Raw genomic sequence first — 12,577 nt, 5'->3', positions numbered from 1 at the left:
TTAGCAGTGTGGTTCTGTTAGCAGTGTGGTACTGTTAGCAGTGTGGTACTGTTAGCAACATGGTCCCGTTAGCAGTGAGGTTCTTTTATCAGCATGGAACTATTAGCAGTGTGGTCTTGTTATCAGCGCGGTCCTGTTAGCAGCATGATGATAACAACATGGACAATGACTGCCCTGTAATGGGCTTTAAAATTATGAGTAAAAACATTAAGACTGACTCTGATTAAAGGGACATTGATATGTGACAGTGCCGGACTATAAGGACAATGTCCCACTGAGACGGAGGACTGAATAATCTGCACTGAGCCTGACTGCAGAGTACAGTCGACCTGAGAGAACGGGCCAGGGACAATCTGACCACGCCGCCTTTACACAACACACAAGTCTCCGTGCGCTGCTTGTTTCATCAGCCACATGAGGAACCACCAGAGTGTTGCCTGAAAAAGAACTCTTGACTCCATGAACCAGTGAGAAACCCAACCTAACACCACTGCTCATAAACACATCTGGCCCTCGCAGCCATTCCACGTGGAGTTCCTATCCCTGAACTCCTTGAGCCAAAGTTTGTGTGCATGTGCGCATGCCCGTGAGTGTGTGGTTAAGCGTTCTGGGAAGCCTTGCTCCTGGAAACACGCTGAGCAACATGCTGGAACATGCAGAGAGCACAGGCCAAGCCTCTTCAGATGTGGTTAAATGCTTGGCATGGCTGTACAACACATGGCACACACACACAAATAGTCAGCAGATATCCATTCACAGCCATTAACAGCATCAGCAGACTGAGACATGATTTAGTTTGACATCTGAGACACCTTCATTCAAACAGGCAGATAAAAATCATAAACATCATTAGAAGATGAGCTGATTGTTACTTATCTGGACAGGAGTCATTTTTTCCTACTCTGGCAGAGCCATAAAACTTTTGTTTTACTACATTCTACCAAAACACCTGGCAAAAAAGGGTAAAAAAATAGAGACACAATAAAGAAATGAGCGCAGACAGACACCCATGTCATCACGTTGTGATTTATGAAGGTAATTACAGCTCTGCTCTTCAGCTCCAATGCACCACACACAGTCCTGTGACTCTACATGGAGGATTTCTGAAAAATCCTCTTTACGGGCCACGCCCAGACCCCCAAACCAAGAGTTTGTAGTTACTAAAAACACTTCCTCAAACAGTAACACAGCCATGTAGACTAAGCTTTATTCTTCTCTCCTCCTGGCTGTTAATAATATAAGGAAATAGCCTCGTTGCTCACGCCTCCTTTCATCACCTCCTCACAGTGCTGCTGTATTTTCCTCCAACCTCCCCATGCTCTGCCAGTCAGGGCTGAACCTTCATGACAGGCTTTATTCACTTCATGCGCAACGCTTGTGACCAGTGGTGATTACAGCACAATTTTAAAAAAGGGAAACCAAAGAGCTTTTTTGGTAGGTATTTACAGTAAACGTTTCAACATATGCATAGGTCAGAACGGGCAGATTTAAGAACAAGGTTCCTTAAATATTGATCAGAAATACCATTAATTATATATATATGTGTGTGTGTAAATAATGGTATGGTATAAATAATGATACAGTTTTACACTAACGTCACCTCATGTTGAAAAGCTGGAGTTGCTTCTGTCAAACCGTCAAAACAATGTTGCGTGTTATCTCATATCACAACATGCCACAATCTGAGTTTATGTCGGTAATGACTAAGCTACTCCCACGTTATCTGAGAAACTGACTACAGTTAGACATTTCTCTGTTTGTTTTTTTAAAGTCAGTTGGTTTTGGCAGCCATTTTAAATTAGACTGACTTCAAAAGCTAATCAGTTGTACATCAAATGATTATGTTAAGAGTTTCATTAAAATCCATCCAGTGGTTCATGAGATATTCTGCTAACACAAAGGGGCAAAAGCAATGTGTCAGTCTTTTACTTATAGATGGTGGGCGATACTTCTAATCAAACTCACTGGGATAATTTTGAAAACTTGTTACTGGGGTGCACAGACTGCAATTTTCTGGCTGATCACTGATCTGAACTGAAGGATGGATAGTGAGGGAGCGAGCAGCGTATTTATTTAAGAAAGGGGGGGGGGGGCTTGACGTGACGTGGGCTCTCTCTCGTTCCCGTTTTTCGGTTCTCAAAATAGCAGACGCTCGGTGATTTGAGCTCTTTAGCATTTGCCCCACAAAGCTTTTAATAAAAAATTTTTTTTTAAATCAGTAAACAAGTTCTCAGCTTCTTTTTGCAGAGAAAAACAACTTTTTACACGAAGGCACGGGTTTCAACCATGAATTTTGGAGCTTTGACAAGATGTAAGTTATTTCCAGAGGCCGGCCTGTTAGTTTAGCTCATAGCTTAGCTGCTTTTAATGATCCAAAAACGTGATTTTGGACGGTTAAAATGGATTTTAAAGAGAAAGGGTCAGTGAAGAGCACCGGAGTTGAGCCTTTTGTCATCCAGTGTCTTCAGTAGAAAGAGAGACACACGAAGAAACGATAAAGCTGATAAATGAAAATGAGGTTGATAATGTTCACTTATGTAATGAATTGATTTATTGTTTAATGCGACAAGCCTGTATAAGCGACAGTCAGGTGTTAAGGTCACAATGCACCTTCAATTTTCCAATCTTATTTTATTGAAAAACATACCCTTGAACAATATCCTGGAAACAATAAAAATTTGTTTTAACTGGCAATGAAGTAGAGCTCTGAAATATAAATGAAGTCTAGAAAATTGTTAAAACTATTAAAAAAAAAAATGGTAAAATGGGTTTCTCATGTAAGTATCGGCCTATCTCCCATCTCCAAAATTAAGGAAATCGGGGCAGATTTATTGGTGCACCCCTACTTGTTACTCAAGTTTTCTACTGTCTTTAAATAGATAACAGTGAATCTGAATCAGTGACTGAAAATGAACCTGTTAAAAACCACACACCAGTAATCACTGACATACTTCGACTAAAATCAGCACAGAGGTGCAGCTCATACCGAATGCACTGCTGACGCTTTAAAAGCAGACAACGAGTTATAGGCCTGCCTGCAGCGGAACACACACAGAGACGTTCCTCTACAGGAAGTATGCTCGTTTTGTCCAAAAAACATTGTGTTGCCAAAAGTTTCTTTAAAAAAAGAAAAAAAGTCTCTTTTTCCTTTAACAGACATGACGTAGACAAAAATAGCCCAAATAAAAAGCAAGCTTTGTGGCTTAGTTTATTTGACTCTCAGCTTCATCACATGATGAAATCACATGTTCCCAGACAGCGGCAGAAGTCATCCAGCTGAGCTACTTCCTGCTCTGTGGTCACATGAGGGTTCATTCACTTTATTGTGGCTGTGTTTGACTCAACGTGGAGAAAAATCAATCATGGAAACAGTGGATTTGCTGTGAACAGATGTTTTCCCCCTCTTTAAACTCAGTTAGATATCAATACTGAACAGCTTGGACGCTGGAGGCTGTTACACAGTCCAGCCCAGGCTTTTAGAAACATTTGACTGAAATGATGAAGGTTTTCCGAACGCAGCTCGTGTGAACGAGGTCCAAGCTCACAGATAACCTTCTCCAGTTAATCTCAGCAGTTCAAGCACTATGCTAACTGCACAAGTGAAAATGGGTAGATGCTTTATAACTAAAGTACTAAAATAATTAGGCACTATAGTACTTTTTTAGTTTTATTATTAAAAGTTTATATTATTTGTATCACTTTTTATTGAAGAGTATTTACAATTTTAGTAAAAATGAGCACTTTTTCCCCCGTTTTTTATTAACAATGAAGCTTTTTACATGTTTAATTGAAACATTTTTCATTTAACTCGTTTACATTTTTAAACTGCTTACTTTTTATGTTAAAACTTGTTTACATTTTTTGATTGAAACTTGTCTATTCTTTTTGATTTCCTTTATTTTCATACATTTTATATACTTGCATAACCATAATTCCTTAATATTCAAATAAGGTCATCAAGTGACTCATTTTAAAACATTTTTATTGTAACAAAAAGTAATAAAAAAGATAAATACAACAGACCAGTGAGTGTAAATAAAAGAAATGGCATAATAAAGTTTATAAAAAATAAACCACAAGGGGATTCACTATTAAAAACAAAGACAATTAAAACACATTAGGTTGTATAATAGTAATTTATGTTTTCCATAAGGTTAATACTCCCTTAAATTTGCCATATTTAATCTCACAGAAAAAAACAAAATTGTTTCTATGATAAAAATTCAATAAACAATGTCACGCCAATCCTCTTAGGTTGGGGCATTTGGTTTAAGCAGCTTTTCTAGCTGCTATACTCCGTCTAAAAACATGTTTTCTATAACTTATAAATGCTGAATGGAAGATTCATTTATGTTAAACGAAGCAGCGTTAGTGATGCTAAAACAGGAGGGTGCCATGGTGCTGAAAGTCCAAAAAAAGAAACACAAGTTGCTAATTGAATCCTCATGGTTTGATGTGTAGACATGTGGGAAGAGAGTTTTTGTGAGAGAAGAAGAAAAAGGCAAGATGCCGTGTTCCTAGCTGCAGAGGCACTCTTTAGCTGTGAACGGCTCTATTTTGGGTCGGTGCGAGCGTTGCATCCTGCAGGAATGTGTTGCGGCCGCTGCGTTTGTATGAGCAGAGCGTGTTTGTGTGTGTGGAGGAGACATTAACAGGGTGGGGTTACAGAAAACAGAGCAGGTTGGGCTTTGATTAAGGCTTGGATGTGTATCGTGGGAGGTAGCTTAGATGACATCATTCAAAAAACACAAAGATAAACCAACAATCTGCTCCACGCAGGCTGCACAGTTATCTGGCTTTGTGCACATGTGGATGTTAAGAGTAACTGAATCACACAGCGTACATGTTGGGTTTGCAAAAAAATACAAACAAATGTGTGCAAATAAACACAGTTTACAACAAATGTGATCACTTTAGCTTGGACATGTGTGAATGTGTTCATGGGTCTGTCTCTTACCAAAACATCTCGTGAACCGCTGGATGTAATAAAGCTTTCAGAAAATAATCAATGACGATAACTCAACATTAATTTTATTTTGGAGCCATATTGTAAAAATAATCATTGAACGTAACACTGATAGATTTCTGGTGTAAACCCGATTTTAGATGATCGCCACAGCTAAACAACCATAGCCAACATAAAAATGTCTATACGTACACGACACACTGCTGTATACGTTGCATCAGTCCAAATATGTCTGATAAAGTTGAAAAACACATAAATAAGTCGCTTTGCCGTTTTAGTCGCATCTATTCTGCATCACTGCAGATGCGTCGCGCTTGTTACGCATCACCACTGACCACCCGGAAAAGTGGGCCGGTGTTGTGCCAAAAATCGACTGACTGCCAAATGGCGGCGGCGGAAGCATGCACAGGAGAACTTTAACAAGAATTTAACAAAATTAACACTTAAAAACAATTATTTGGTTGCTCGACATTATAGTAAAGCTGTGTCTCAGTTGAACTTTTCCTTAATAAATGCACTTTAATGGTCAAATTAGCTTCATTGCACCGGGGCAGCGTAGTGAAATGCAGCCGATTTGACGTTTGCTCCAGGAATTACGGAGCAAGACAAAAGTGGCTTGGTATGGCAAGTCAAGTGTCTCATTAATAACCACTTTTACCTATTAATGAGACACTTGGCTTGCCGTATTACTTGAGGGCCCTCTAGTAGCTAAAAATGGTAGTGTTCAAAATTTTCTATGTAAGAATGAATGAAATTGTCAGATCTCAGCCAAAAATTGGTTTATAAATATGTGGGAAAAAAACCATCAATAAGTCCCTTCGTCATATAAGTCGCAGGGCGTGCAAATTTATGCAACTTATACGGCGAAAAGTATGGTAATTCAGTCCCTTTTACCGATACTGAGCTAAGATCTAATGTGGTTGTAGCTGCAAGTCATTACAGACACATACTCTGAGCACTAACATGTCATAGAAAACCTTAAAATATTGTATGAGATCAATCAATACATTGTTTTCCATGTTGATCAAAGTAACTATAACCTCGTCATTTCTCAAAATTTGATTTTAGTTTAAAACTATGGCAAGAAATGTGGCAGGCAGTAAGCAATCCTTCATAAAAAGCTGGTCTTTTTATTGCTACATGTAATACGATGCAGGAAACGTTAACAACGCTGACTAAGTTGCAGGTAAATCAAACTGGACTTCGCTTACAGCGGAGTTCAAATCCTCCAAATAATACTAAACCTAACAAAAGACGATCTGTTTAGAGAAGGAAGGGGGGGCCTCTGATGCAAAATATAGACAGAAAAACTCATTTCAAAACCACACACATTGTCTTTGGACCACAAAAACAAAATCCTAAACCAGATCTCTGAGCAGTATTTATAAACTAAGTGACCTGCATGAGATCAAAACATGCCAAGAATCACATGTCCACAGGCTCTCTGCTGGGGCCACTGGGTTTGAGGGTGAGGCTTCCAGCCATAACACAGATCTTAAGCACAAGTCCAGTTTGTGTTGTGACACTAAACACTGATGCTGCAACAGCATTTACGACAGAAATATTGCTTCATATTTAGACTAAGAAAGAGACAGAAGGGGGAGGCAGGCACGAGTCGGAGCCAAATGGGTTAGATTTGTGCACCAAAGAACACAGAGGCCTGGTGTAAGATACAGGAAGGCTGCCCTGCTGTAGCAATTGTGAGTCTTACAAAACACCCACACTGCACGTGCATGAAGAAGGAAGCATGCGCGTAAACACACACATGCAAAACGTGAGCTTGTAATTGCACAAGATCACATCTGTAACAGCGGAGCAGTGAAAGTGCCATGAGTTAAATAAAAAATAAAAAGCCGTTTTAGAGCTGGGATGAAAAGGTGGACTGCGTTCCTTCGTTATGAAATCACTAATGTAGGTGATTCAGCTCCGTGCGAGCAAAGACACGACACTCGCCAACAACACACACACAAACACTGCAATAAAAACAAAACTCCTCTTAATCCTTACAACCGTCCGCAAACAAAAGTGGACTCTTCTGGACAAGCATCGAGTCACAAACAGAGCTTTGCAACAAATAGTTGAATAATTTCACTCAAAATGCTTTTCATATCCATGTACTCTGCCATAGGCAGCTGTTGCAGGATGCTTCTACACACACAGCTGCAAACACACACACGTGCTACCAAAGATCAAAATGCTACTGTGGGGTTTCATAATATCAGACCCCTTGTGATGAGCATTCAGTCCCTGCAACACTTAATACCAGGTTCTTCTGCTGCTGTAAGCGCTCAGTCGGGTCAGGGGAGCAATAACCCAATCAGAGGAAACAGCAGATTGACTTGAGGCAAATGCAGCAACATGCAGGTCTGTTTGAGAGGCAGCTCTTTTCTTCCCGCCTTCATTACCCAGACACTCGCACATCCTTCTGCAATACGTCTCACGCATGACACCATGTCAAAAGTAAATACAAGGGGGTGTAATGGTTTGTATATTTGAATCAAAAATACTCGGTATGGGTCTTTCTGTTCAACACGCACTTGCACGGAACGATTACGGTATCGTTTTAAACCGGGACAAGTGCAGAATGTTTATGTGCGAAACTCTGCTCATGCGATTAGTAAAAAGCAGCACGTGGATGTTGCGTCGTTTGAACAGAACCGGCACGAAGAAAAACCGAACTGAACTGCAGACTCATCCGTCTGCAGCGTTCAAACAGACCCTCGCAAACAGTTTTAGGCAGAATGAATAAACGGCGCGTGTGATTTTACAGCAGCAGACATGATACTGTTAATTTAAAAAAAAAAAACAGTTTTAAATTAAAAAAAAGTTAAAGAGAAAAACAACTGGACTTTATTTTGTAACAGAAGATGTTTCGCTTCTCATCCGAGGGAACAGAGAGCGTGGGGTTCGAGTTATAAAGCTGAGGGAGCTAGATACATATGCAGATTGCCCTATCACTCCTCACAATAGGTTTGTTAGGGTCTTTGTTAGTCTGACTCACAGATGGGCCACTCTGGTCACATGGATGAAAGTCCTGATAGGTGTGAAAATGGATGGGTATCAGGCCTAATGCTGCATTATAAATTATTATAATTTATCACATAACTCAACATTGTCCCATATTATGATCAGGCCCAGAGCATCTTAACAACATATGAGATATGATTTACTGACTTTGCATCCACTGAGCCCATTTCCAACTACATGTGTTATCTGTTTGGAAGTACTGATGTGGATGACATTGTGCTCAAATGAATGTCACTGTTTCACCTGGACAGCTTTGCTGCTGAAAATGAGATTCTGACCGTGCAAAATGACATTGAGACCAAATCCAGAGCAACCTGTGCCATGAAAGGAGAGTCTAGGAAGGTGCTGTCAGAGGAAAAGCATCCCAACCTCAGAAAATGTGCACACACAGCATTTTTAGATCAACATTCTTGTGAGTCTGTTTCTCTCAAATGAAAACCATCAAGTCCACGTACAGATCCACATGGGCTGATGACCATCTGGTGACTTGCCTACACCATGCAAGACTCAGACTGCCCTGCCTATGAGAACCTGGCTTCCTCTGTCAAGGTCTAAGGCAAACATTTAATTTCATATGGCTTGCATAAAGAGTTCCCTCTCTTAGACTTGTCCCACTTGAGTCCATTTGTTGTCTTCATATTAAGTATCAGGCCAGGCTACAGTGTACACCTATGCAGTGTGTGTATGACTCTTGGTTTAATGTATTTATTTAGTCGTTTGAATGTGCTATTGGTTTTTTTTCTGCCTAAATTGGCCGTGCATGTTTGTATCTGGTTAGGTGATGAACTCGATAGGAGCCTGTGATTGGCCCGTTTAAGCCTGCAGTACAGACCACTGAGCGACTGAACCGTATATACTACCATACATACAGATGACACCCCGCCATGTGCTCTCACAGAGAGACAGCTGCCTACGTTTGGTTCAAGTTTAGACATTCTGATTTGTTTAGCATTTGAAAAAAATCATGTCACTGATTGAGATTTGTAAACAGATCAGTGAATCTGCACATTTGTATGCCACCATTTGTAAAGAGTCAGAACTAATTCATTCAACCTTTATTTAGACAGGTAGATCCCATTGAGCCTCGAGGACTCATTTACAAGAGAGACCTGATTTGAAAGAGGAAGGGATAGAGGCCTATTTTTGGAGAACAACTGGTAGTTTTCAAATTTTTTGTCAAGGGTTAGGTTAGTAGTATGTTAGGTCTTAAGTTTTATTTTTCTTTGATATGCAAGTCTAAGTGGTTTAAAAGTGCTATGTGTTGTCACCATTGTATGTTCCAATACAACGATGACAGTTCTCTGCATTTAACTCATCACACCTGGGATACATACAGGTGGTGCAGTGGGCAGCTATGTAAGCACCCGGGGAGCAATTAGGGATTGGATGTCTTGCTCAGAGACACCACGACTTGTGGGCATAGTGGGGAGTTGAACCTGTGACTTTCTGGTCCCAGGTCAGCTGCCTTACTTCTACACCAGGGCTATATAACTGCCAGCCCCGTGGGCCTGTGACTTCAATCTGGCTCACTTCAATTAAAAAAAAAAAAAATCACTGGATGTCCAGCCCCCGAGCTAATGGCTTTCAGAAACTGTGGCCCCCCTGAGCAGTTTTGTTGAACAGCCCTGCTCAACATCATCTCAGCTCCTAGTTACTAGTTAAGTAGACTGTTTAGTTGTAACGGTCACCACTCTTTACTGAAGTCATTGAAACTGGTAGCATGCTATATTCTGATTGTTGTGCTAGTCTTTGTGGAAGTAAGGACTGGGGAGATGCACCTAATATGTCCCATGGTTTATCCAGGACTAGAGCGTAAGGATAAGTTTGTGAATTCAAAAAAGTTCAAGACAAAAACAACTGGACTTTATTCGTAAGACGTTTCGCTTCTCATCCAAGAAGGTTTCTGAATTCAAAGAGCAACGAGTGTGGAGTTCAAGCTATACAGCTGAGATAAGATACATACATACATATGCAGATTGACCTATCACAACTCACAGTAGGGGTTTGTTAAGGTCTTTGTTAATCTAATTCACAGTAAATTTGTGATGCTGAGATTGAACAAGTAGATCTTGGCAAACTGGCAACTTCAAAAGTACATCTTGGTCCAAACTAAGGTTGAACACCTCTGTACAATGTAAAAACAGCAAAGTAGCTCATTCAAATGTGAATACACACAGATGAGATAAAAAAAAAAAAAAGGGTGCAACGCCTATTAACAAGCAAATCCTCTGAATCTTAGTCATGTTCATACCACTTTATGTATAAAGCGCTTGCAACAGCAACAAGGCCAGCCAAAGTGCCGAACCTTCTATGTTAGTTAGTTTTTTTTAAAGACCAACTTTACAAAAGAAAAGCAAAAGCTTCTGCCATAATTGCTTTCTGTTTGCACAATAACTCTGCAAACAGAAAGCACAGACTAGTTCATTTATTGCCCACAATAACAGCAGTTACCAATGATTGTTCTCAAAGCTACAGGGAAAAAAAAAAAGGCAAATGTCCTCTGAAAATAATAATAAACGGTGTTAGTTAAAACGTGTTTGTATCTTAAATGTGTGAAATTAAGCTCGAGCTCTCTCAGCCTGCTCTCGCCTTGTCGGTTGGGGGTAAAAGTCCAAGAGAACAATCTGTACCTTACATTAACACACACTCACATAAACACTGAAGAAAAGTATTTAAACTTTTAAATTTCTTTGTCGTTTTAGCTACATAAAAAAAACAAAAACGGGTTTTAAGTGTGTATAGTTTGGTCATAGTACGAGATGTTTATGAGTGTAAAATAACCTGGGAATCCTGCCACCTCTGAATGTACACAGTCTCTGCTGCATGCCTGGCTCTGTTTATTTCTGGAAGCTCACAACATGGCCGACATGTGCTTTGTTATTGTTAGCACAACATCGTGTCCCCCAGACTCAAAGCACTGCTTATCGCCTCCTTTATACTCAAAAACAACGGTGGTCTTTAAAAAAAAAAAAAACAATAAAGAGACTAGCTTGAAAAATAATAAAGCACAGGTTTTGATATAATCTGATGACTCGAAGGCGTTTTAAACATCCCCACTCACCATTTGATGATGATGATGGCCATATGGGATATTTGTTTCTTGAAAAAAGGCACTGAGCGCAGTCTAAAAAGGAAACAGACAATAGGTTACATCGTTTTATGTTTAAAAGACCATATTAAGTATCGCTGCGTTACGAAATACGCGCGTTTGAATATCAAAAACGAGGAATGAACAAGTCAAATGTGCATTCGGCTCAATAATAATTCAAAGGGCTCGTGTGGAGGAATCGTTATTTCCTCTCTGTACGTGTCCGTCATGTGTCGGATTATAGTTTTTAATCTGGGGTGAAGTCTAATTGGTTAAGCTTTGCCCTTCTGTGTCACAGTGTGTACTCCTAACGCGTTGACTCTCCGGCTAAACCCAGAAAATACAAGGTAACTGGTAAAATAAAAGTTTTAAAGTGCTCCCAGTTTCGGTCGTGTCGCTTTGTTTGGTGCTGAGGCACAAAATGTACAAAGAATGAATGAGGGACGAACGCAGCGAGCAGCAGGGGAGGACGGGCACGAGACCAAACGAACACACACAAACATTAGCTGTAAGCTAAATGTTAGCATGGCGACATTAAACTGTCGCCCCCCCTTTTTTTCTGCTTTACCTCGAACTGCCAATGTGCCGCTTGCAAAAGCTGCTTCGCTTGGTCTGCCGCACAACCCGCCGTCAGGACGAACTGGTTAATCATGACTTGATGTTTGAGTTCATCCATTTTCGACGAAGCCCGTGTCTTCACTCGCGGCTGCTGACTCTAAGCAGACTTTCGACCGTTTTTCTTCTTCTTTTCTTTTCTTTCTTCTCCCTAGTTGTAATCCGTGTCTCTGCCTCACTCGTCCACCATTACAGCCGGTTGAGCAAACACAAATATTTACTGTGGCAGCGGTAGTGGGGAGGACGTTATTTGATTGACAGATGCGCTCAGCCAATCAGGTGACAGCACCGCCAGTGGGATTTGTATGCTGCACACGAGGGTTCTGGGATCGGTTTGTATTTAGCCGTCTAGTGTGGGTTATTTATTAATCTTTTGGCATTTATGAAACAAAAATGCCGCGTGAAATAAGAAAGTGTCTGAAAATGTGATACATTCGTGACACTGACGTCACAGAACGATGGTAAACTCCGAGTGGAGGAGTCTCGGACAGCGTTTGTTTTGGACTACATATCCCATGAGTCCGCGCTTTGTTTGTAACGCTGTAGAAGGTTGACTTTTGTGAATGACGGCCCCTCTCGTCCAATTCCCACGCGCTCTGTGTCGCTAGCTTGCCAAATATGGTAAACAAGTCTACGAACACCAATTACATGGCTCCGAGTCGAAATTGGGTACAGCCGACAGCCGTGAACAAAGTACGGCGTCGTGTTTGATTACTAAAGTCCACCATTAGAGTCTATCGGCACATTTCAGTGCGGACTGCGACCGTACAGCCTGTCACATCTTTATTGTAATGTTTGCTAATAAAGTGATACAAATTGTGTCTCGCTGTTTAATTGAATTGAATTAAATTAAAGGTCTCGGGGCCAGTAAATAAATTACC

At 40.5% G+C, this 12,577-nt stretch overlaps 1 protein-coding gene across 1 annotated transcript in view; it reads right to left on the bottom strand.

The window, feature by feature from the left end:
• Window positions 1-11,967, bottom strand: part of ubald1a (UBA-like domain containing 1a) — a 28,862-nt gene extending 16,895 nt beyond the window's left edge. Inside the window, exons 1-2 of the mRNA XM_037691326.1 lie at window positions 11,650-11,967; window positions 11,055-11,117 (exon numbers count right to left, since the gene is read on the bottom strand). Of these exons, the coding sequence (XP_037547254.1) occupies window positions 11,055-11,117; window positions 11,650-11,757 (171 nt within the window). The 5' untranslated portion in view covers window positions 11,758-11,967. The remainder of the gene's footprint in view (window positions 1-11,054; window positions 11,118-11,649) is intronic.
• Between the last annotated feature and the right edge of the window lie 610 nt (window positions 11,968-12,577).

The sequence above is a fragment of the Nematolebias whitei genome, chromosome 17 (assembly GCF_014905685.2).
Source record: "Nematolebias whitei isolate Nwh7 chromosome 17, NemWhi1, whole genome shotgun sequence".
Classification (NCBI taxonomy): domain Eukaryota; kingdom Metazoa; phylum Chordata; class Actinopteri; order Cyprinodontiformes; family Rivulidae; genus Nematolebias; species Nematolebias whitei.
Note: the sequence above shows the minus strand (reverse complement) of the source record. Positions and strands in the feature narration are given on the sequence as shown.